Genomic DNA, 25607 nt, shown 5'->3' with positions numbered 1-25607 from the left:
ACAGCTGGGCGGTGCACAGATAAAATGTACTTGCAGACCTACGAGACATTGAAAGAGTGAAAGAGAAGCACAAAAGCAAAATATATAACCATTTGTAAGAAGTATTTGCTCCAATTTGTTTCATCAGCATGTTTCAGCCAACTCTTTCTGCCCATGTAATCAGACTCATAAATTGAACGGCGCATCCTTTCAGCTATTGCCAACAGGACGCCTAATAATCCTAATGTGTCAGTGAAAATGTCACAAATCATATCGGAAAGTCCAGCGACATTCAGGGCCAGCGAACATTGTGGCCGACCAAAGTGAGAGAACGGTTGGTGATGAGGATGACAAGTGACGAACCAATTGGCCACTAACGTAACCATTCAAGCAATTAGTGCCATGACACATACATAAGCGATAATTGCTCGTCTGGTCGTCCGTGCAATTTCCTAAAGGCATTCAGAAGCAGTACGAGGGGAAAATAGTGCTTTGCCCCCGCCGCCCACTTCATCTTGAGGAAATGTGCTTGAACAATGACAATGATATGATTTTCTGTGTTTTAAACTGTGATTATTGTCAGGCAACACACAAAAGCAGCAGCGACCTTGAGAATAAAAATACAGCCGCTTTCAGTACATCCACATATTCAAGCGTTAACGTTTGCATTAATGAATGCTGAAGTACTCACCAGAGTATGTACTATGTAATGACGTATATTACTTTATTTACATTCTTTATTTCAGGTCAGAATGACTCTGAATTCAGACCATTATATAGGTGGGTAATAACACTGGTAACAACAGTTCTACATCACAGCTGCACGATCAAAGGAGAAGGAATATAGAGTTGTCCTCAAGTGACCAAAGGGGGGCAAATTCCACATTTGCACAGGGGAAAATATAGTAAGAATTAAGGAAATTCCAGAGGCCATGTGACCTTGTGTCTTGGGGATTTGCAAGTCCTGCACACTGATGTCTCCATGAGATCCCAAAGTAGCTTATATTCAGCATAACTTTTTCAATATCTGCAAGGGAACACTTGATTTCCTAGAGCAAAAGTGCTTAATGCTCGAAAATCCTTGGATAAAGTATGGGGTTGGCAGGAGGGGTGTCATTTGAAATTATTTGGAAGGCCCGGTCCAGATAATAATGAATGCTGATAACATACACAGCAAACGATAGCATGAAAAAGTGTGCAAGGCTACTTACGACAGTTCTCCTCGTCACTGTTGTCCGAGCAGTCATCATCATCATCACATCTCCAAAGGGTTGGGATGCACCTTCCATTGTTGCATTTAAACTGCCCAGCTTCACACTGCGATTCTGTATGAATTCCTGTGTTTTTAAAACAACAAGGAGTCAGGAACCTATCATTTCCAGATCTTTGGAAACAGAATGCTTATCAACGTGGCAATGAAAATGCAATGGGTCATTTTATACAACTATTTTAGCACTGGTTCATTTTAGATCATGTTTTCACGAGCTTAAACCTGGACGGTTAAACACATTTAAAGATGTTGCATGTAGTATTGGTCTAAAGTTTTAGTTTCCATTTTATTTACACCGTGTCACATCTATAATGCATTGCAGACGTTTTTATTGAAATGCATTCATATTTCTGACTGATTTACTTTTTCATTTTGTTTTGTTGACTTAGTCAGTGGACTACTTTGGCATCACATCTTAGTAAGACTTAATTTGGCACATTCTACCACATACGTTGCGCCTCCGCAAAAAGATAAAATATAAGATTGCTGCCCATTTGTTACACATCCTCCACGCGCTGCATGTAAAACACGTGCAGTCTGTCCCCAGTCGCTCGTGCGGGGCAGCTACACCTGCCCCCCAGCGCATTGTCACCACCCCGGTTCCCCTTTATCTGCGGGTGATGGCAAGTCTTTTTATTTTCCAAAACACGAGAATCACACGTCCCGGGCGTCTTGCGGTGCGTGATTTCCACTCTCTCCCAATGAGGCGAAGCGTCTTACCTTTCGCGCAATGGAGCTCCAAAAGCAGAAAATGAAATAGTACGAGCTTGCCGAATTGTTTCCACATCTTGAAGTCCTCCGGTTGCTCATGCAATCGAAACACCGCCGAGTGACCCCCAAGATGTCACTGTGTCTGGTGTTCAAGCTCTCTCGGTGTAAATTGTGTGCGACCCGCTCGGCTCCCTCCTTTTTTTTTCTCCCTTTCTCTGCCTCTGCCTCGGCTGCCGTTTGAATCGGTGACGTTTATGGGCGGGATGGCTGAGGCTGAGGGTGGTGTGTGTGGTAATTGGCAGTTAGTTTAAAAACCAGCTTGGGAGGTCGTACCTGCTAGCATTGCTGAGTCACGATGAGAGGGACGCTTCCCGGAATATGATGAAAACGCTTTCCTGACTTTGGCGCGTCTTGTCCGACTCCAGGGTTGGACCTCCTCAAAGTACCACGGCATGTGGCAAGTGCAGAATTGCATTGCTCATAAATGAACCAGTGGTGTTATTTTATCTGAAATAAACTGGTAGAATAATCTACTTATCAAAATATGTCAGAAGCTGTCTCTTGAAACCTTTTTATTGTAGTTTATCTTGTAGGATCGGTAGGGAAAAACAAAGGGAACGTTTGCAAGTTCTTGAAAAAAAAAAGCAGAGGAGGGAGTTAAGTCACATACAGGTAAGTCATAACCTTGGAGTCTCAAATAAGTACCAAATTACTGTGGAAAAAACCCCCACTGTCATTACTTGAGTCGCCACTGTCATTACTTGGTTGAAATCATTAGTCAAGTCATTCAATTTTGCTAACTTACAACATATATAGAGTGATCGTGACATATTTTTACACTGAGCATCACAAAAAAGTGAACCTAAAAAAAATCAATGAATTCAAAAAAGTGCATTTACATTTTTACAAATCCAACAAACAACAATTTAAGAGTGGGAAATGTGAAATGCGCTGTCACTTATGTTGCGCTCTACCTTTGGTACTCAAAGCGCTTTACACTGTTTCGTCATTTACCTGCTGATGACACAGCATCAGGGGCAACTGGGGGTTTAGTGTCTAGCTCAAGGACACTTCGCCAAGGTCACAATGGCCAGGGATTGAACCCTCACCCTCTGGTTTTGGATACGACCACCGCCCCAAATGCATTTATGTGTGCTTACATGAAGAAGAATGCATGTTATTTTTCTATGAACGTTTTTGTTGACCTGAGATTTCATCTGATCGATTATACTTTTTCACTACAATGGCAAGAAATTGAATTGCATTTGTCTGTTGTACAGGTCAACGTGAATTAGGAGTATATTTCCCCCCCCCCCCCACTTGATTTCAGTGATCTCCTAGTGCATCCACAAAGTGTAATAGGTCGACTTAAGGTTGTTTCAACTTTAGTTTTAATAAGAGCAATGCAGGACTCTTGAGATTTTACAGATGAACAAGATCATTACTCGTGTACACGTTCACAGCTGATGATACAGCCGTGATTTCCATAAACTTGTGCTGGTGTTCTCATTTATGAACCTTTTCTTTTAAATACACACAACTTTCGTCACTTGGCATTCCAATTATTCTTTCCACGTCAATTTGAAGAGGTTGTTTGTTTGGGTTTTTTTTGTTTGTTTGTTGTTTGGTGCTGCTTTATGTGCCTATTTTTTAATACAGAGAACTTTAGTCACTTGGCATTCTAATTATTCTCTCCGCGTCAATTGGAAGAGGTTGTTTGGGGTTTTCTTTATTTGTTTTCAAAATATCAATCGGTCATTCTGAGGAAAATCATTGGCTCAGTTTGGAAATGTACAAAAATGTTGACTGTGTGCACAATTAATTGGATAGCAAAGATAATAATTTTCACATTTGGCTTTTTTTCTCCTTTTGTAAAAGAGTTTTTTTATTTGGTCATGTGATGTCCAGATCATTCTTATTTAAAAAAGAAAAGTCACTTTTACGAAGTCATCTTGGTGTATTTTTTTAATCCAAAAATTCCTGAAAATATATTATCAGCAGCATTACAAACTGAAAAAGTCCGACCACATAACACTTAATCACGTCAGTCCTTGTAGGCTTCTTGAACATATGCCATTCATCATGGACACTAAATACCGTAAATGTCTTTATCTTAGTTAAATTCTCAGATCAAGTTGAATTTCTAAAAGCGAGGCAGTCACAGTATATTGAGACCAAATAACAATCCAAACCTGACATGCTTTAAGAGGAAAGTTTAAGTGACAGAGCACGTCGAGCTGCTAAGATTCCCGCAGGCAGTGAAATCACTTATTTAGATGTTCAGTGAATGAAAAGTAGGATATGCGCTAAATTATATCTGTACTGTGGCACTAAGCAGTTTCAGGCAGTAAGGGTTTGCTGCAGCTCAACATGGTTCATGTTTTAGAAAGTACTTCATCACGTGAATAATATATGGCACTATTGTGCAAATGTGCATTTAACACTATTAAATTTTCCCCGTGTAGGAGACAAGGGGAAATTATAACACGGGTCAGTTGTAACAATTGCAATTGCACTTGTGCCAAGTGCCAAGACCAAAAGAACAAAAGGAACAAAAAGGAAGAGGAAATAAACTGCAATAACTGACACACTACCTGTCAAGTTGAAACTGGAAATTTCTGAGAAGAGCCTGCCATAAAAATAAAAAAAAAGTTTGTTGTAGCTAGTGCACACCTTCTGTACATATTTATTCTTGCAAAGATTTACAGGGGATGTTATTGTATTTTAAGTCCTATATTCTATACGACCAGAGACATTTAGTTTCAATGTCTTGAACCACAGAAATTCTGTTTCATTGTTTTGAACAAAAAGCTTTGAAAATCTACAGTCATTATCCTGGCCTCAATTTCATCATGCTACATTTCTCCCCAATGTATTTTACGACTGATCCAGACATGGGGTCACTTGTAACATTTCAGTCCTCGTAGAGGAGATGGAGACACGCATTTTCTCAATTGTGTTGTGGCATTTTCCACGCCATTTATGAGTAGAATCTTGTAGCTCGTTTGCATAGCAGTTTGAACAGCCTCGGTCGAAAGAGAACCGAAGTAAGAGAGACAAATGTCAAAAATGTTACATTTGTCCTCTGCTACCACTTTTTAATCAGGAAAACAAGCGTGGAACAAAAGGTTCAATAAAATAAAGGCATATGTCTGTTGATCATTTCTAGGTTGAGTTATGAGTGTTGTTACGGTTTGAGTGGAAACACAGAGCAATCGTAACGTGATTTTAAATCAGTTTACACAACAATGAAAAACCAAATGTTCTTTTTAAGCGTTGGGGCCGGGGCATTTATTGGTGTGGAAAATGGATAATGGACTTCCTGAAAATGCTGCTATAATCATCCACAAGATGTTGAAATGATAGCATTTCAGTCCAATGAGGATTGTTTATTCTGTGGGATGAACCAGAAACAATATGTGCACAGCTGGTATTGGCCTACATCCTCTCCGGTTTGAGTCGAGCGCAATATGATTCATGCAGGCAAAAGTACCACACATGTATACTGTGTCATCTCTCATCCATCAAGCCCAGAGGAATACGCCATTTGTGCAGCACCTCAGTGCTGCCCCGCAGTAGCAATGAGGTCCAAATAAGAAGGTGAACTAGAGCAGAAGAGCAAGTTCGCTGTGCCGACTCAGTTGACGACTGCCAAATGTTGAGAGAAAGTCGACAGGTTTGGAGTTCAAGGATGAAAATGGGCCTTATTATACAACAAATATTGATGTCTGCTCCATCTCAGGAATTTGGATTCAACCCAGTGCCCGGACATTCACAATTACATTCGTAACTGGTGGGGGAATTTTCATTTAGATAAGATGCTCTTCTGAATTGGCTCCAGCCCCCCATCTCTGAGTTTCCAGATCACTGCATTCAGAAGCCGCGGCTCACGGGCCTCGCTTTTGAAAGCGCATCTGCTACCCTAAAACTAACGGTTGCATTTTGTCAGGATGTACACGACTGAATGTCAAACCTTTCAACATATTGTGACATTTTTCCCCCTTCTGTGATAAAATGTAATACATTCTCACAATTACAAAGTCAGTTAAGCTTTGATCTTTGGCATACAAGACAGCCATAACCATCATGTGAACACACGTGACTTCCTGTATCATCACTGTGACCTTTACACATGAAGATTAACTTGTATCGCTCGTGCCATCCTGTTGCGTAAATCGACGTTTCAACTCATGTTACAGAATAAAATCAGTGAGTGTCATTTGTATGATTAGAGACGAGACAGAAGGGTCATCTGACCGAACTGAGAATCTTATCGAGCTCATGACGAAGTGAGATTCAACAGCAGAGCGGGAAGATCGCAGTTGCAAGCAGTCACCCTATTTCCTCACTCAACTGTTTTGGATTCCCTCCCCAAGAGGTCAGTGGTGAAATTGTGTTCATCGGTCATCCGGGCGTATTGCAATTCATCTTGGCTGCAGGACAGTGCAGCAAGTCAGTCTGATACTTTCAGACCTTTTAGTGATTACTTTTCCACTCTGTCTCTTTATCTGGCTCTCTTTGTCTGTTCTCCTCTTTTTCCGATTCCTTCTCTTTCTCCCTCATCTGCTCCCCCCCACACCTACTCTCTCTTCGCTTGTGACTTCCTGTGTCGTGTTGTTGGGGGTAAAAGGCACCACATTTGCTGGTCAGCAAATTATCTGCCTTTCCCGCAGAGTGTAGCGCCATGTAAATTGTGTGTGTGGCGTGTGCACAGCCATTACAGCCGGTGACCCAAAAACCGTGATTGAGGGCTTGTCGATAACTGGCCAGGTGCCTGGTGAAAGGGGGAAAATGCACTCAACATTTCAACAAAAGATTGTTTATGCTTTTGGAACTTTTGGTATTTTATTTTGTATTCTAATTCATTTTTGTACCGAGTCTTATATCAGCTGAATAAATGCAATGTCAATTGTACTTACCAGTCAAAACATTATACCCTCCCATGTCAACATCTATCTTAACCGTAATAGACTTGTATAAAGTACCAGACAACAGTATTTGACTAAAAGTACAATTTTTTTTTAACAGAAAATAATGCTGGTAAAAGATTGAGTCAACTTGTTGAACATTACTTGAGGAAGTCATACAGTAGCTGACATTTGCTCTACTAACATATCAAAAGTACTTTTCTGATGTACTCAAGTCAGTCAATGGAATTTACATTATCCATCCATCCATTTTCAACACTGCCTGTACAGGGTTGCAAGGCTGCTGGAGCCTATCCCAGCTGAATTCAGGCAAAAGGTGGACTACACACAGAAGTGGTCTCCAGTCAGTTGCAGAGCGCATAAAGACAATCAACCATTTACACTCACATTCATACTGAGTGGGAACTGGACCCACACCACCTGCACACAAGTCAGACTAGCGTACAGATACTCAATCAATCACAAATATTGGTTGCCTGGTCATCTTGCGATGCGAGAGAGAGAGAGAGGACCCACATAAACATATCAAGACTTCCTGATTACGTGTTCAACAATATCCTAACTCTCAGTATGGTTAGGACTGTATTCTTTCGCCTTCTGCCCTCCGGTTTAGGCATGACATCATCAAATTATTTCTTCTGATTTTATTTGTAGTAATGAGTAAAGAAAATGGTAAGCGGGAGCCCATCAAAATGAGAGTATACATTTTATTTGTGAATTGTAGTGTACGGCTGCCCCCATAATGCCCCCTCTGTAATGTTCAAATGTATTTCTCTGCCACTTTAGATGTTCTCATGCATTACCACGATTCCTCTCTGTTTACCTTAATATGCGCTTTCTCTAGTTCCACAAAGACACAAGTAAGCAAATAAGAATTTAATGATTTGTTGTCTGTCGCTTTCTCTCCATCGATCCACCCGTCCATTCATCTTCAAACATGAGTTGCAAACCCTTGAGCTACAGTTTTAGTCTCGAGTAGTACATATGATTTTGAGTCTAGTGCTCACGTTAGGCTCAGCATGTCCACATCCTGAAGAGAGTCGTTAATAACAATTTTGTATGGGAAGCGTGATGTAGATAACATCATTTTGTATGGGAATTGAAATCAAACATGACAAGTCATTTAGTCATTTCGGAACAGCTGACCACCTCCCACTGAAGGATAAGTTTTGAGTTGTAAGTAGACCTAATCACACACATACTCGAAATTAGATCTCACCAAATAAACCCCATGCATAATTCAAAAGTCAAAAATTCCTCATGCTCTAGTAATCTGGTTAAATAATTTGGGATTACACATCTTTAGCTGCACACCATTTAAGGGGATCTCAGATTCCTGTCCATGAAATGCCCTCTGTTGTCTGGTACAAAGGGCATTTCAGACCTCCATGTATTTGCAGGCGGATAATCTCTGACTGGCATTAGCAACGAACACAAGCGCGGTTTCATATCTGAAATTCTTTGTCAACGAATAATAGGAGTGTTTATTCCCCCCCGGGCCGAGATGTGACATTGACTCAGGCAGTTTAATGAGGAACCACACTGGGGTGCGCTCTGTGATTGGTTGTTAAAAGGGAAAGCCTGTATTTTCTAATTTACCATGTCAAACAAATTTTCATATTGATGACATTGATTTGCCACGCTCATTGGTTTAGCCCCTTCTTTTCACCAATATCAGTATTCTTCCACCATTAGGATAAAAAGAGCTGCATTGCTTATTCACATTGAGAGATTACTTAGTTGAGAGGTAACCAGGAGACAGAAAAAGCATATAGTAGGAAAAAAGGAGAAACTGTGGAAAGAGAGAGCATTGGATGAAGGTTGACGAAGGTGGGGTGGAGAGGATACAAAGCAGCCAGAAAGGGCACTCCTTCCTCAGAGTCCTCAACCTTGCGATCCCCTGGGAATCTAGCGAGAGGTCCTGAAGAGACATATACAGAGAGAGAGTCAGATCATTACGCAGAAAAGGGTGAAAGGTCATAGCATGGAGCAGTCTGGAGATGAAGAAGAGAATAGTACCTTATTAGATGCATTGCCGGTGGGGGGGGGGGGGGGGGGGGGGGGGGACCACACCTAAACAATAATTCTTCACTTTTCCATTTTTTATAATAGAAAATCCAGAAGACATCAAGCAAAAAACAACCCCAAGCCACTGAGTTGTATTTAATTTGTAATGGCTGTACCAAAGAAACTCTAGGGGAGGATGCAATAGCAAAGAAGAGACAAGACAGTTAGCCAAGAGTAAAAATAGTGTTAAATGAAAATGGATAGATTTGTGGCCAAGATCTGGATGGCAGGTGAAGTTCCAGTTGAGGCTTGGAAGCTGAGAATGAGGAGGAGATATGATCCACTGCATCTGTAGGGGCAAATGGGAAGCTTGTGACCGGCCAACAGGGCACAGTGGAATGTTGACTCACTCCTTGAAGTGGGAAGAATTGGGCAAGGCGGCGGTGTTAAACCAACGAGTTGATTGCTGATCAGCTGCAGGTGCTTGCGAGAGTGTGTAAAGAGCCCCAGAAGCCCCCCCCCCCCCCGCACCCCCCTCTCCCCTGCCTGTCCTGTAACAAGAAAGCAAACAACAAGGAACATTCCACAGCAACAGGACTCTCTCGAATAAAAGCAAACATGCTCCAAAAAGCCAGAGCCAGTACTGAAACACCACACCATTTTTCTCAATTTATATTATGGAAACAATTTTAAGGGAAGAGTAACAAATGCAAGCACTTTTTACACTGAAAAACGATTCTCATTGTGTTCTCTGGGGTTGAAAGGTATGTAGCACAGCCATTTGGAATGGCGGGGCGGACCAAGCCAAAAAGTCGCAGGCCTGGAGAATGGGGAGCGCGGAAGCTGGCGTATCTGGGCATTGTATTGGCTTGCTTACAGCTGTTGAGTTGGCAACCAACATAGCCTTTAGCATGAGCCAAAATTTTAGCACAACCACTGGTCACCAGATTGACGAGCAATGTTCATTTTTTATTTTTATTTTTTGTCAGAGAAGAAGGAGGAGCCCATCCTCTTCTGCGCCTGAAGCAAGCCCCCCGTGTAGTTTGGTATGACCTTAACATGAAAATAACTTACGATCCATCCATACATTCTGTCATGTTTCTGTTCTGGGCCTGGCCAGCAGGTGGCAGACTGAGTGAACTTGCTGGCTGCACACCTGCTACCAATCTGTCAATTATGGAACTGTGTATTTAAGCACCCGCAATCTGTCTTCTGGTTGTGGGAGTATTGTTTATGCCTTGCTATTTCCATCCCCATAGACTATTCTTGCTTTAGATCTCGTCGTGTTTCGCTTTCGAACTCTCGGTACCAATGGTTTTGTAAGTATTGGATTTTATTTTGTGATTTGGCTTTCGCTTGCGTGTAGTTTGATACATTGTTTTTGTTTGTCTTCGCGGTCCTTATTTTCCCCCCTTGCCTTTTATGCAAGCGCTTTTTGTTGTTCGTTTTTTGTGCCCTCTGGTCCTTGTTTTGACCAGCACTTTATGTTATCTCTTAGTCGTGGCGATTTTTGTATTAAAAACATATTTTTGCAACGGAGACCTTGTTGACGTCTGCACTTTGGGGTCCAAACTTAATTCGGCTTGTCCGAATCGTAACACATTCATTCAGTATGCAAACCCTTATAGCTCGGAAAATAAATGTTAATGTTAAATAAATGAATGACAAACCTTTACATCTTTTTTCCCTTCTTGTAGTGGAATTAGCCAAGTTTAAAAAAAAACAATTTGAAGAAACGTTTGTGGCATGTTTTTTTGAATTTTATTTATTTATGTATTTATTTGCATCAGCTCGCCTTCTCCTTTTACAGGACTGTTGAACTTTTTTATTTTTCGCAACTGCATTATCCCACAGTATTCCCATTCAGTAGGTTCATGATGACTGTATGTATGAACAATGTGTGTTACACTGAACCATGCTCAGTCAGCACTCCTCACTCTCTCACACCTCCACGATTCCCCACGGGGCAGATCATAACATTATCCGGCGCAAAATGAAAATATCCTCATCTAAATGCAAATCATAAACGGCATTTCCAATTATTTTCTCACTGTGTCTAATTTCCATTTACTCACAGGCATATTTGTGGCTTTTCACTTGCTTAGAATCATGCTGAACTTTCAACTGGCTGTTCGTAATTTTGGAATTCAAGAATAATGTGGAGTTCGGACCTGTCCCTAGACCTCAGAATTAAGTGTGGGGGGGGGGGGGGGTGAAATGCATGCAGTGGATTATTATTAATACCCTACAGACAGTACCTACATTGCTTCATATATTTGATGCTATCATACACTAGTCACATAGCTTCACCGCTCCCAGTCAGTAGCATTGAATGGTGCCCATGACAACAACCACTGGCAACTATTACCAAAGACAACATTCACAGCACATATACATTGATGACATGTTGACTATGTCGATGCTGCAGCCATATCGGATGCATCAGAGTAAAGCGATTTGTGAAGATGCGGTATTCACTTGCTCCTTGGAGATGCATCACCAAGACAGAAATCATTGGATTAATACCAAACCATTACTGTTGAGGGTCTTATGTCATTTTTACTCAATTTTGCAAATATTATTTGCTGATTTTATGGCTAATACGATGGCCACATCCAATATGACGGATGCCCTCACATATCGCTTTGAACGGGTAAGTAAAAAGAAAACAAGGAAAAGAAAATCGATCTTCATTTTAGATGTCTGAAGGGTTTGTGGCTTCCGTGGTTCCCTCTATGAAACTGGTTCAAATGGTTGCCGACCTCAAAGTAATATGTTCCTCCTCACTTACTGTACTGTGAGTGTGCCAGTGGCAGTCTAATCATGTAAACTAAATGTCACCTAATTTCCTAAAACTGTGATTAATTGTCGCTGAAATTCATGCTGACATATCTACTTACATGCACATCAACCTCAATATTAGCAATGTTATGGCTATAGCATTTAACTCTCCATAGAAGCATTCTCTACAGAAACGTGTCCCTTCATGAAGAAAACACTGCGTCCATAAAATACAAAATATTGGGGCGATCATTGTGATATTTTTAGAGGGTGATGTGGGCATAAATAGACTTGTCCACACATAATTTGGGTGATGAGCAATTGCTGTGGTGGTGAGGTATTCCTCCCAGCCATGCCCTTCCAACGCTCGCTGTCATTGCCTACATGAGCATTGAAGTACTTCAGCAAAACGATGGGAGTTACCAATGACTCCCAAGAGGGTGAATACTCTGAACTGAGGTTTTGTTCATAAGCGCAGACAACAGTCCAACCATTACCACCAGTTGCGTAAATATGAGTGAAATTTTACTTGGAAAAGCTTCAGTGTACACAAACTTTGTTCCATTTCTACAAAAAAAAGACATTTTAAAATACAATTCAGTGTATTTTAGGTAACCTTAGGAAGGGGCATCACATTTCTGAGTGAAAGAATGACATTGAGGGTATTACTGTTAAAAGTCAAAATTGGCCAAATGTGATGCAATCTAGATGGATGTGTTAAGACTGATACATCTCTCATACAGTATACCTTATTAAGACCATGAAATTGGAATTGTATCACTTGAAGCATAAAGTGTAAATTCAGTTTAAATGCACGTATAAACCAGGGCTCGTGACACTAATATTGGAGAATGTTTCTTTAACCAGCACATTGTGGATGACCAATTATTTGTCACTCGGCAGGGATTACAATGGAAGTCATCAACATGTTAATGAAGTGAGATGCAAATAGACTATAGGGGTGACCTGCCTTGTATTCAGACAACCAAGAGGATGAAGGCTGAAAATTAAGATCAGTTCTAATCCTTCAGTCAAAGCCGTAAACAGCGCACCAGCAAGACATAAGCAAGAACAAGTTTGTTTATTTTGGCAAAAAAAAGAATGGTTGAAATAATGAATCCTTGCTCACTTTTAATTATCAGTATGACAAAAGAGTAGTTCAATGCATGGTAGAGCCCATAGGGAATGTACTTTACAGATTGTTCAAATGTTTTTATTTACATGATTGGAGGAGAGCTGCTGACTGAATGAATCGAGGATGCCACTTTCATATTCTGCTCCACATGTGAATTTGAATGTTGACTAATTGATGTCTTTTGTGTGTCTGTATATGTTGCAAAGAGACGTTAAATCTGAGCCTCCATTAGTGTTAGAGACAAGTACAAATACAGTGGTTGATGGTCTCCACAGGGGTTATGGTGGTATTGTCGGAAAGAAAATCTCCCTTGGGGATTAGGTGTAAGGATTTAGACGGCAAGAATGAGGTTCTGGTTTATAGTGCTGAATCCATCATTTGCTATTTGATAGGGGTCAGCATTGACCACCACATATTGCCACTGCTGAGCCCAACAAGGGGCGACTAAAATAGGTCAAGTGCAGCTTTGGCGAGATAGCCTTTGTCATCCCTTAAACCCTTTGGATGCCTTGAAGAAGTAACACAGGATGTTTCCTCTTTACCCATCTTGTTGTCATGATTAAAGTAGATATTCATCAATGACAACCATGGCCAAGCCCGCATGAGTGAAGCATCAAATGACCATACCATGATGCCGATTTGCATGGTGTGAGTCATTGTCATTGTCCGTGTTGACACTGGAACAGATCGTTAGTGTTTTCTTTGTTACAGATGTAGTCACAATTGGGCCATGTTTTTTGTTGTTGTTGTTGTTGTTATCTGAAGTTTTGTGATTTCCTGCATCTCCTTTTCTTAACTTCCTTGCCTGCTCCTCAAAAATCAATCTCATTCATATCGTAACCGTTACAATAACATGCTTGCTGCTTGCCTTGTGTCAAAAAAAATCATCTCTCTCCAAAAAATCGAATATCTCCCATGATGCATTGTACCGAAAACATATTTTTATGTATTCTTGGGTATTGTTTGGTTCATGAGTTATTTATTTATTCTCTTTCTCTCTCTCTCCCCCTCTTTCTCTCTCTCTCATTGCGTGTGTGTGTGTGTGTGTGTGTGTGTGTATTAGTAGTCGTGGAAAGGTTCACCAAATCCATGGTTCAGTTTGGTTCTTGGTTTTGTGCTTATGGTGTTCTTTTCTGTGACGTTTGGAAACATCAACTGTCTTGTAGTTTAATGTTAAAGTATATATTCACAGCATTATTTTTAATTACTATTATCAGGTGTGCAATTTACAAACTGTTGCCGGTCCATCATTGGTCAACTGTCGGCGCCCTGGCCACCCATCGCTCATTGTCAGTCCGTCAATTTTTAAAGCCAATCCACACTATAATGTCATGTTGTTTATGTTTAGGTCTAGTAGTGCGTCCATTATCAGTCAGTCATTCAGTCCTGCCCCCTCCCCAAAACACACTTCATTGTCCAAAATATGAAAAATGCAGTTTGATTAAAATGGTAAATGAAGTTCACCATATACCAGTGTGTCTACATCAGGGATGTCAAACATACAGCCCGCGGGCCAGTTCCGGCCCGTAAGGAGGTTTGATCAGGCCCGCAGGATAATTTCAAACTTAAAAAAATGCATAAAAGTCACGAAATGAATATTTTAATAAGATGCAATGCATGGAGTATCCACCAGGGGCACACTGTTTTGATCAGAGTAGAAGACTACATTGTTTTGATCAGAGAAGAAGACAACAGCAGCCTCAGTCTGTCACTGAGACAGACCCAACGCAGCAGACACTATTAAGGACATGTGAATACTTTATTCTTTGCACATTTAATAGCACTCTCCTTAGTTTGTAAAGTGTAAACAGGGATTAAATTTAGATGTTATATGCACATGTGTAAACGGTTTAAAAAATCATTTCTTTATAAGATAACACATTGGGGAAATTTACAGTCTAGAGCTGCAAGATTGAGTAGAAAGAAGAAAAACAAAGTCTTCGCATTCACAAAATGCGTTCAGAAATCTCGTTTAGTCTTAAGGTGTATATTTCAATACCAATTACTTGTTAAGTTTTGTGCCTTTGTACAATCAGTGGGATCAGTTGCAATGCATATATCTGAATGATAAATGTAAATTGCACATCTGTCTCAGGAAATCTTAAGGTGCTTCATGAAATGTTTTGTAAAAGATATGTTCATTAAATTTCAACATTTTCCTCATGTTCTTGTGCTTCTTTAGACCAAAACAAAGGAAATACATATTATTTAGGTTATTGATAGCACAGTATGGTATAATTTTAATGGTTCGGCCTACTTGACATATACCGAGACCATATGTGGCCCACAATGTGAAATGATTTTGACACCCCTGGTCCACCTCATACGGTGCCAACCCAAAGAGCTTACATACACTCACAGGCATGTAAACGTATTTGCAAATCGATTGTATTAAAGTACAGTCAGCAGGAGCATGCTGGTTGTTGCCTGCAGCTGTTTCAACTCCTAATACAGCTAAAACTTTTAATTTAAAGTTTAAAATGGTTTACCTTAACCAGAATCCACCTCTGCATTGTGACCAAAAATAAACACAAAGTTACCCCAGCTGGGAGTGAAACTCACACCAGAAATATCAAAACCCTTTACTAACACTGTATTATGGTGCATTTATGTACAAAATATTGACAATATCTCTTCCTGTCCATGTGGCATGGGCCCCACATTCCCTCAAAATTGCTTGAAGTGACTTCACTGAATTGAATACTAAGACAAAACTGAATGTGTATCATCCAGATTTTTCAAAAAACTAACATTTATTCAGCCCAAACATCAAGACCAATTTTGCAGATTTAACAACTTCAACCTGCGTACATTCAACAACATATGCTCCTGTGTGTTGAATGAATGGTTCGTTGCCAAAATTGGGTCAGAGGCATGTTCCCCCTGGATTGCTCACATGACAGAGAAACCATTTGTTTCATTCAAGGAAGTCCCCGGATGACTGATTATTTTGGTCTGAAAAACTGGCCATATGGTGTTTGGAAAGTGGAGAAAATCCCCAAAACACAAAGCACGGAAAGGTGGAGGGAAAGCTCGACTACTTGCAAAACAAAACAATACTGTAACTTGCAGGATCACATTTACGTTATTGGTAGAGTTTACAGTCATGTAAAAACTGTCTGTTTGACGTAACCGTAGAATATTAGTGAAGTGATCTTTTGAAAAATCAACCCTCTCCAGTTCCATCTTATGCTTCCAATAACGTCAGTTATGATTATTTCTGAACTTGTCACGGTGTGATCAAATTGGCCAATCAAACAGAAGGTGTGAAGGAATAATGTCAATCCTTTTTCCTTGCATGCCACTCACACGCACTCTCACACACACTCAATCTGACGGTCCCAGTTGCAGCATACAAACTGCCACACTGAGACTTCTTTGTCTCATTATTGAACTCCGGCTAGCAACAAATTGGACAGCCCTCAAGACAAATAAAGGGTAAACATATCATGGTGATTTCCTGTGCAGACGGCATCATTGCTGGGCCTAGAAAACCACTGGATTTTCTGGTAAATTCATCTCATCGCTCTTATATTTTTAAATGATAATAAATAAATAAATAAATAATACAACATATTTCATGTTTTGCAACTTTCCAACATGACTATGCTAGAACAAAGGTGCCTTGGCTAACATCGGCACAAAATGCATGTTGTCCATACAGCTGCATGTCGCATGAACGTGCGTTTGATCAGTGACAGGGGTTGTGGGGGTGGTCAAGTCAAGTGTCAGTAGCTTCTAAAGTGTATAATCCACCTTTAATTCTAACTGCAGAGGATGTTTACAAATATGCAATACTTCCAAATTTAGCTACTGCAATCCTCCATGAGACACGTGATATAGTCAGCATATTCTATTACATGTGCTGTTTATGGGCGGCCCGGTGGGCCAGTGGTTAGCGCGTTGACCTCACAGTGCAGAGATACCGGGTTCAATTCCAGCTCCGTCCTCCCTGTGTAGAGTTTGCATGTTCTCCCCAGGTCTGCGTGGGTTTTTCCCGGGTATTCTGGTTTCCTCCCACATTCCAAAAACATGCAGGGCAGGCTGATTGAATCCTCCAAATTGTTCCTAGGTGAGAGTGTGAGCGCGGATGGTTGTTCATCTGTGTGTGCCCTGCGTTTGGCTGGCAACCGGTTCATGCTGTCCCCCACCTACTGCCCGGAGACGGCTGGGATAGGCTCCAGTCCCCCCCCGCAACCTTTGTGAGAATAAGCGGATCGGAAAATGGATGGATATTCTGTTTATGTGAGTCAAATACAACAGCGATATACAATTAGGCATGGAACAGGTTATACAACATATATAACGATTTTGAAGATATGTACTTTACTTTCATGTATGGAAGGAAACTTAACACACATTTATCTTGCTAATCACTTATCCTCCCAAGGGTCACGGGGTGCTGGAGACTAACCCAGCTGTCTTTGGGCAAGAGTGGGGTACAACCGGAATTGGTCACCAGCAAGATGCAGGGCTCAAACAAACCATAAACCGACCGGACTCACATTCGAACCTACGGGCAATTTTGAGTGCGCAGTCAACCAAGTTTGTTTTTGGAATATGGCAGGAAACTGAGGTACCTGGAGAAAAATCATGGCGCAGGCACGGGGAGAACATGCAAACTCCACACAAGAAGTGAGGGAGCCCAGATTTGAGATAGTGATCTCTGAACTGTGAGGTGGATGTTATAACCCGTCCTCTGTGCTGCAGTCGTCGAATATTCCCTGTTAATTCCTTGTAACCACAGAGCTATCTGCATTCAATAGGATATTTCCAGAATGTCCTGTGCTGATTTGTCAACCACAATTTATGTTCCAGCTCTCACTGTATTGGATTTAATTAGAGAGTGACTGTTTTAGTACAGAATTCAAAACAACGGGGCAAATTAGAACAAATCAATAAAGCAGGACTCTTTCTGGAAAGTCAGAGAGAGGATAGTTGTCTGCAGTCTTTTATTAGAAGATATTGCGACCAAATTAACATGCAACAAATTTGAGTGACTTCTCTGTAGAGCCTGAGAAGTCTCTTCTCTTCCAGAAATTATGAAATCTACTGTCTTTTAGGCTACAACTGTGCTTGTTTGACATTTTCATGTCAGTATATTTGCAACAAGGTATCTCCTCAAAATAGATACATAGCCTTTAAAATGGCTGAATGGAAAGAAAAAAAAAACGACAGAAAAATCCACTCATACATTCTCTGCTTGATTCCAGCCTGCCTGCACAGCTCAGTGGAGATGCTTTGGAAAAGATTCCCAGGGCTCAACATTAATGGTTGCCGGGTGGCCTGGGGCCAGATCGCCACTGCGTTGGGCCACTATACCAACCTTGAGAAGCTGGCAAGACTAGGCCAGTATAACTTTCTAAGTAACTTAAAATGGCTCAAAGGTGCATTTTCAGTTTCTCTGAAACAACTCAGCTGTATCCAGATGTTGTGATGACACAAGAAAAAAATATGTGACTGGCACATGCTTGACTGGATAAAAGGGCATGAATCATTTGCATCATATAGCTTGTTTCGTCTAAACTGATTGCTGCTTGCCTGAATAGAGTCATAACAATGACAGATTGTTATGGCAGATGATGGATTATTATTTCCAATAATACACGGATAGCAACTGAGTCCTAATGACAACATTTTTCATCATAGAGTTTTTGGACAATGGGCACCAACACCATGAAACTTAACGGCACTGTGTCATTACTGTCGTATCACTTGACGGAACATGACATCCAACCTGTCTCATAGAAGAGTAGCTGATGGTGAATCATATATTTAATCACATGTTTTTATTTTGTTTTTTATATTTGTTTTTAAGTTTTGATGCAAGTCTTTCAAATTTGTCTTAGCATTGAAGAGGTCAAGGTAGAAAAGTGCTGTACAAATGACAAGCCGTAAGACCCTGCCAGCGGACATTGGGTTCGCAGAGACTGTCATGATTCTGTTTGTGACCAACAAGTGGCACTGTAGGGCCCCCCCTGCAGCTGCACACCTGTTGGTCGTTAGTAGTTTAGTAATTAGTAGTATAAAAGGACTCCCGCTCGACCACTCATTGTCGGGTCATTGTTTGTTTGTTGGTTCCTGTCATGTTTGTTCTGTAGTGATGTTTAGGTCATGTTTCTGTTACTATTAGTTTTGAGCTTCAGTCATGGTTTTTGTTTGATACTTTGGATTCATTTGGTTTTTAGGACTTTGTTTTGGATTTAGTTTTCTGTAATTTTATCAATACAATTCTTCAAGTACACCCTGCTCCTCCCTCCTGCCTGCTTTTTGGGGTCCACCACCTCGCAACGAGACAGAGACTGTTGATATTTTTAAGAGGAGGCTCAAGGCACACCTTTTTAGTTTAACATCCATCCATTTTCTGATCTGCTTATCCTCACAAAGGTCACAAGGGGTGCTGGAGCCTATACCAGCTGTCTTCGGGCAGTAGGCGGGATACACACTGGACTGGTTGCCAGCCAATCGCAGGGCACAAATAAACAACCATCCGCGCCCACACTCACGCCTAAGGACAATTTAGAGTGTTCCATTAACCTTCCATGCATGTTTTTGGAATGTGGGAGGAAACCGGAGTACTCTGAGAAAATCCGCACAGGCACGGGGAGAACATGCAAACTCCACACAGGAAGACCAGAGCTCACAATCAAACCCAGGTCCTCTGCACTGTGAGGTAGATGTGCTAACTGGTGGACCACCATGCCACATGTACACACTCCAGGTCATGCAAAAGATACAATGATTCCTACTTTCGTTACTCAAAGTTCCTGTTTTTGTCAGACAGACGACGATGCCGAGAAAGACACTGAGACTATCATAGCACATCGGTGAAGAGCAGTACTGGAGGGGATAGCATCAAAACGAGTTGAGCAGACTTGCTATGATCTTCTGAGGTATACGCATTGCCTTTCTTTGTTCGATACTGCCAATATCATGTAAATAAACCATAAAAATGCAAACTGACACCAATCTTATACTTTACTACTGGCACAGCTGCATGGGGTTAAACTCATCACCTGCCACCTTGGAGAACTCAGTTTAAGACCATGGCACCACCAACAGCTCCTGGACACATGAGTGTGGTGTTCTTTAGCAAGACACCAATGCGCCAAGATGCTCCATGGGTTTCTTCAGTTGCTCCAGTGTGTACCACTAACAGTTTGTATTTTCTGTCCACTGCTGTGATGGGTCAAAATTTGTGTATGCGTGTGCCCATGACAAACAAAGATGATTTGTCTTCCATATAAATAGTGTAGTACGGTAAGTTGTTTTTAAATGTGTCTGTTCTCCCTAACCATTGATGATTTTAAAGTATAGCATTCTTAATGTTCACAGACCTGAAGGCAGCGAGCTCAACCGAGCTAAGCTGTAAAAGGAAGAAATGTATGGGAAACATTAAACCTACTAAATACACAACAGCATATTATCACCCAGCAAATTTGAGCGTTCAATGAAGTGTTTGCAATACTGTATGGAGATGCAAAATCTGATGGGACGCTTAGTAAGTGCTATGAGATGTGATTGCTTTTCTTTCCACGATCACCTTTGATTCACATTTAGTAATTGGACTCAGAAAAATAATACCAGTCGCCTATCTTTTGTACAACAGCATTTTTAAGAATGCTCATCTATCAGCATTCCCACCATTTTCATGGCAGTGATCAAGTCCGACATGTGGTGATCTTTTATCATAGTTTAGTTTTGTCAAGTTATGAAAAAATAAATAACCTGAGTATTTTTTTAATCATCGTTCCTGTAGGAAAACCAAGACAGCTGAAGGCGTCATGGCAGAATAGTGCAGTTAGCTGCCTTTTTGAGGACGACTCAGTACAGTAACACAATTACACAATTGAGTACTTGGTCTAAAGATCAAATCTCGATGCATACAGTAACTACTGAGCATGATGCAAATGACTGAAATGGGGCAATGTTTCCGCTGATGCAAACAACTGAACTTACAGTATGGGTATGTATGCATGGTGGATGAATGCTTGGATTGGATTGCGGACGAATCGGTATATGGATGTTGCGTAAAAAAAAAAAAAAACATTTTAAATGACAAAGGAACCCCCCCCCCCCTGCCTTTTTAAAAAAAAATTAACCTTCCTAAATGTAGTACCCCATGCCTCTACATCAGCAAGGATATTTGGGTTTGAGATATCATGTTGTTTCAGCGCTTTACTCGCACAGTTAAAACATGCATGGTAGGTTGATTGGAGGGTAAATAAAGTTAAAAGTGTACGAATGAAATACATTTAATAGCGGGAGACACGGTGGTCCAGCGGTTAGCTCGCTGGCCTTACATTGCAGAGGTCCACGGTTCGATTCCGGCTCCGGTCTTCCTGTGTGGAGTTCGCATTTCTCCGCCTACTTGCGTGGGTTTTCTCTGGGTACACTTGTTTCCTGCCACATTCCAGAAACATAGATGGCAGGCTGATTGAACACTCTAAATTGTCCCTCGGTGTGCGTGAGCGCGGATGGTTGTGCCTTGGCAACAAGTTCAGGGTGTGCCCCGCCAACTGCCCGAAGACTCCGCGACCCTTGTGAGGATAAGAGGATTAGTAAATGTATGAATGGATGGATGGATGGATATTTAATAGTTATAATGCCAGTAATCTTATTTGTCTCCTCAAGACACACACATATATATATATATATATATATATATAATCCTTGTCTCACCCCTCGGGTGTCCGATGTTGTTCCCGGGATCTGTTACAGCCACTCATCTAGTTTGGGGGTCACTGCCCTGAGTGCTCTGATCACCACAGGCACGACTGTTACCTTTACGTTCCAGGGTCTCTCCAGCTCCTGAGCCCTTGGTATTTCTGGAGTTTCTCGTGTTCCTTCTTTCTGATGTTTCCATCACTTGGGACCGCTACATCCACTACAACGGCTTTCCTCTGCCCTTTATCTATGATCACGATATCTGGTTGGTTCGCCATTACCATCTTGTCAGTCTGGATCTGGAAGTCCAACAGGATCTTCGCTCTGTCATTCACCACTACCTTCGGAGGTGTTTCCCATTTTGACCTTGGGGTTTCCAGTCCATACTCCGCACAGATGTTTCACTAGACTATGCCAGCCACCTAGTTATGGCGTTCCATGTAGGCTTTCCCTGCCAGCATCTTACACCCTGCAGTTACGTGTTGGATCGTCTCAGGTCCCTCTTTGTACAACCTACACCTTGGGCCTTGTCTGGTGTGGTATATCTGGGCCTCTATTTTCTCTGGTGCTCCTCAAATGAATGAAGTAATTGATGAGCAAAAGTTGAGCCAACTACAAAGACATATTTTGTTCCCATCACTACTGCTTCAAACTAAAGCTGGCACTATAAAGCAGGAGGATGTTACATCTTTGGCTATCCAGATCATATATACATCAGTGTAGGAATGGGTTAGGAACTTGTCATTAAATGAGTAACTATCACATGAGTATGTTGAACAGACCCAAATTACAGTGAAGGAAATCCATTCCATGTTTTTACTATTGCTTTACTACTGCTACCTTTGCAAATGGAATACGTTGTAAGAAAATTCACAAAACAAGCAGCAGTGGCACTGTTTGTTTATTCCGTCTCAACGAGATTGTAGTCTGAATAACATTATCGCATCAGCTTTTGCAGTGACACAAATGGCAACTCCTGATTCTGCTGAGCATTGTGAAAAAAAGCCAAAATGCCATAGATGTCCACAGCCACCCACCGAGGAGGTGAATTTGTGAGAAAAGAATGACAACAGACAGTAATTCAATATCAAATATATCTGTGTAGAACCATATTCAAAAATTCCCAATTTATGTTGTAAGCAATGTATTTTTAATCGTTCTCGTAATGTCCATGTTTTCTGTGGGACAGTGCAATTGAATGACGGTGAATGTGCGGTGAAGCATTGGGGAAGCAGATCTCATCCCTACACTGATGGGGATGAGCGATGGATTTAGCAGTGAGCCAGGGCGCTGATCCAAGCATCCACCCTCATTCACTCTCTCATCTCCAATCCCACCTCACCACCCCAACCCACCCCCCCCTCCCCCCCGCTCCCCTCCCTAAGATCAGACCCAGAATTGGGGCTTAGCAATTTGCCATTGGATTCATTCCATTTTTACCAATATTTGGCCTGAGTATCTTGGTATTTCAGTAGGTTTAACCTGGAACTGGCATGAGGAAAATAAAAACATTTTCATCTTTACATTGTTAAATGCTATACTAAGTCATATTTATATCGGCATAGTTTATAGTTTAGTTCTTGTATTGTTGATTTATCTATGATTTGCATAATGTTGACAATGGGATACATGCCAGAGACTATTTAATGATAACATTGCTGCAGATAATTAAGAAGTTTCTTGCAGGTTAATATCAAGAGGGGAATCTACATTAACTACAAATAAATAGGAAGTCATCCGATTCTGTTTCGGAGAATTCTGGAACTCTGACACATTCAGCGAATCTGTGTAGTAGGTGGAGGATAACAGTCTGCCTCTTTCAGGAACTGTTCATAAAACACATTTGTCTGATTTATATAGCAGTTCATACACAAGGCAATGTGCTAAACACTGTCATGCTCCATCCTGTTTTTGTTTTGTTCTTTGTGTGATTCAGCACCAGCTGGAGTGTGGGGCGTCACCCTGCAGCGGTGCACCTGCGCTTGATCAAGGCAATCAGGTGGCAGCCTACTTAAGGACACTGACTTCTTGTCTCCTTTGTCGGACTATTGCTCTTGATAACTGCGTTGCCCAAGTGCTTTGTTCTTGATCTCTCATTCATGGAGCTAGTCGCTCTCCTCGTCATAGTAAATTCGGGGTTTGTGACTCTGTAAAATCTTGGTATTTGTCCTTGGTTTCGTTTGATTGTGCTAACCTCAATTTGTTTTAGGTTTTTCTCTGTGATCATTCTGTTCCTTGTAATTGGCAAGCGCTTTCTGTTCTCATTTGTTTTTTTCTGGCTTTTGTTCGCCAGCGGCCCAGCGCCTTTTGTTGACGACTTTGTCGGTCTCTCGCCAGCGCCTTTTGCTGACTACTTTGTCGGTCTCTCGCTTTTCTTTAAATAAACCACTTTTCTTGTCATTTATCTGAGTCTGCGTATGGAGTTCCACACTCCATACGGTCTGAGGCCGGACCATTGTGTCAAACACAACCAAAAGGACACCTCATTAAAACATTTATGAGCAGAGCAGCTGAAGACATTCGAAGATTACTAAAAGAATGGACATTAACAAGATGTCAACATATTTACAAAATAAAAGATGGGGGGGGGGGGGCGTGGAATTTCAAGTCACTCATACTTGGGGCTGACTTGGGAACTTGTTCGATTTGAATTTTAATGGTAAATGGGCTGTCATTTGTATCGTGCTTTTCTACACCAGGTACTCAAAGCGCTTTACACCGTTTCCTCATTCACCTCCTGATGATGCAGCATCATGAGCAACTGTGGGTTCGGTATCTTGCTCAAGGACACGTCGACATGGATTGAGCCTACTACCTGTGGGTTGGGAAACCACTCTACCACTGAGCCATGGTACCCCAGCATCCGTCCATCCACTTTCTGATCCGCTTTATACTCACAAGGGTCGCTGGACGTGCCGGAGCCTATCCCAGCTTCAGGCAGTAGGCGTGGGACACCCTGAACCGGTTGCCAGCCAATCATAGGGCACACAGAGATAGACAACCATCCGCGCTCACACTCACACATAGAGATGATTTTAGAGTGTTCCATTAACCCAGGGTTATTCAAATAGTGGGGTGCGCCCCCCTGGGGGGGCGCGAGGCTCCGTCAAGAGGGGCACATTTGACCTCGGGGAACATGCTTTTTTATGTTTTTACGGTCCTAAAATGTGTAGTTGCACCTCCACTATGTTACGGGGCAGCGGCGCTCTCATTGGCAGAGTTTGCGCAGGGAGCATTCTCAGGGAGGAAATATGATGAGGCGTATGTAGTGCTCGGCTTCAACGTGACTGCGGTGGCAGACGAGGAAAGATCGATGTGCTTACTGTGTCTAAAAATTTTGGTAGCGGACAGCATAAAGCCAAATAAATTAAGGCGTCACTTAAAGACATTACACCCCAATCACGCTGATAAGCTGCTTGAGTTTTTTTCAGCGAGAACGTGCAGAATATTGCCAACAATCATGCCGTTTTGTGACTGCTACTTCAGGAAACTAAAATACAGGTCCCGGCTGCACATTGAGCAGGAGCCGAGAGTTGCTCTGTCCTGCTTCAAACTTCACTTCGAAAAGCTGTGCATTGCAAAACGTGCTCATTGTAGCCATTAATCCAGACATCATCTTTGATAAAAAAAAAAAAAAGAAGAAAAAAAGCACACATTGTTTGATATATTTTTGTTTTGCTGGTTAAAGTTTTTTTATTAAATATTGTGCTCCTGAGATAATGTTGGTGATTAGTTATTGATTGATGTCATTTTATTTTTCAGTATCGTATGGTTTGACATGGTCAGTCAAAAAATATGTATTGTTAAAATTAAGGATTTAATGTTATTTTTGAATTCCAGATGCACTTAAATCTTTTCTGCTCCAGTTACTAAAGCTATTCTTTGGTGTAAGTTGGTCCATATTTCTTTTTTTATTCTCTTATACGTTCATAAGCATACAGTGTTATGCAAAGGTGTACTTATAACAATTTTATAGACAAATGATACTATTGATAGTCGTGCAGGGGGTGGGCGCGCGAGATGTTTTCCTCTTCCTTGTGGGGGGCATGACAGAAAATAATTGAGAACCACTGCATTAACCTGCCATGCACGTTTTTGGAATTTGGGAGGTAACCGGAGCACCTGGAGA

The 25607-nt window shown here is 41.4% G+C and overlaps 1 protein-coding gene across 4 annotated transcripts in view; it reads right to left on the bottom strand.

Annotated features, from left to right (window-relative positions):
• The window catches only part of lrp8 (low density lipoprotein receptor-related protein 8, apolipoprotein e receptor), a 179418-nt gene extending 177274 nt beyond the window's left edge, over positions 1-2144 (bottom strand). For all 4 annotated transcript variants that reach the window (XM_086116517.1, XM_086116514.1, XM_086116515.1 and 1 more), the window contains exons 1-2: positions 1970-2144; positions 1191-1316 (exon numbers count right to left, since the gene is read on the bottom strand). In XM_086116517.1, coding sequence (XP_085972643.1) covers positions 1191-1316; positions 1970-2036 — 193 coding nt within the window. In that variant the 5' untranslated portion in view covers positions 2037-2144. The remainder of the gene's footprint in view (positions 1-1190; positions 1317-1969) is intronic.
• Between the last annotated feature and the right edge of the window lie 23463 nt (positions 2145-25607).

This window comes from Hippocampus guttulatus, chromosome 7 (genome assembly GCF_054856545.1).
Source record: "Hippocampus guttulatus isolate MCC_2025c chromosome 7, RoL_Hgut_1.0, whole genome shotgun sequence".
Classification (NCBI taxonomy): domain Eukaryota; kingdom Metazoa; phylum Chordata; class Actinopteri; order Syngnathiformes; family Syngnathidae; genus Hippocampus; species Hippocampus guttulatus.
Note: the sequence above shows the minus strand (reverse complement) of the source record. Positions and strands in the feature narration are given on the sequence as shown.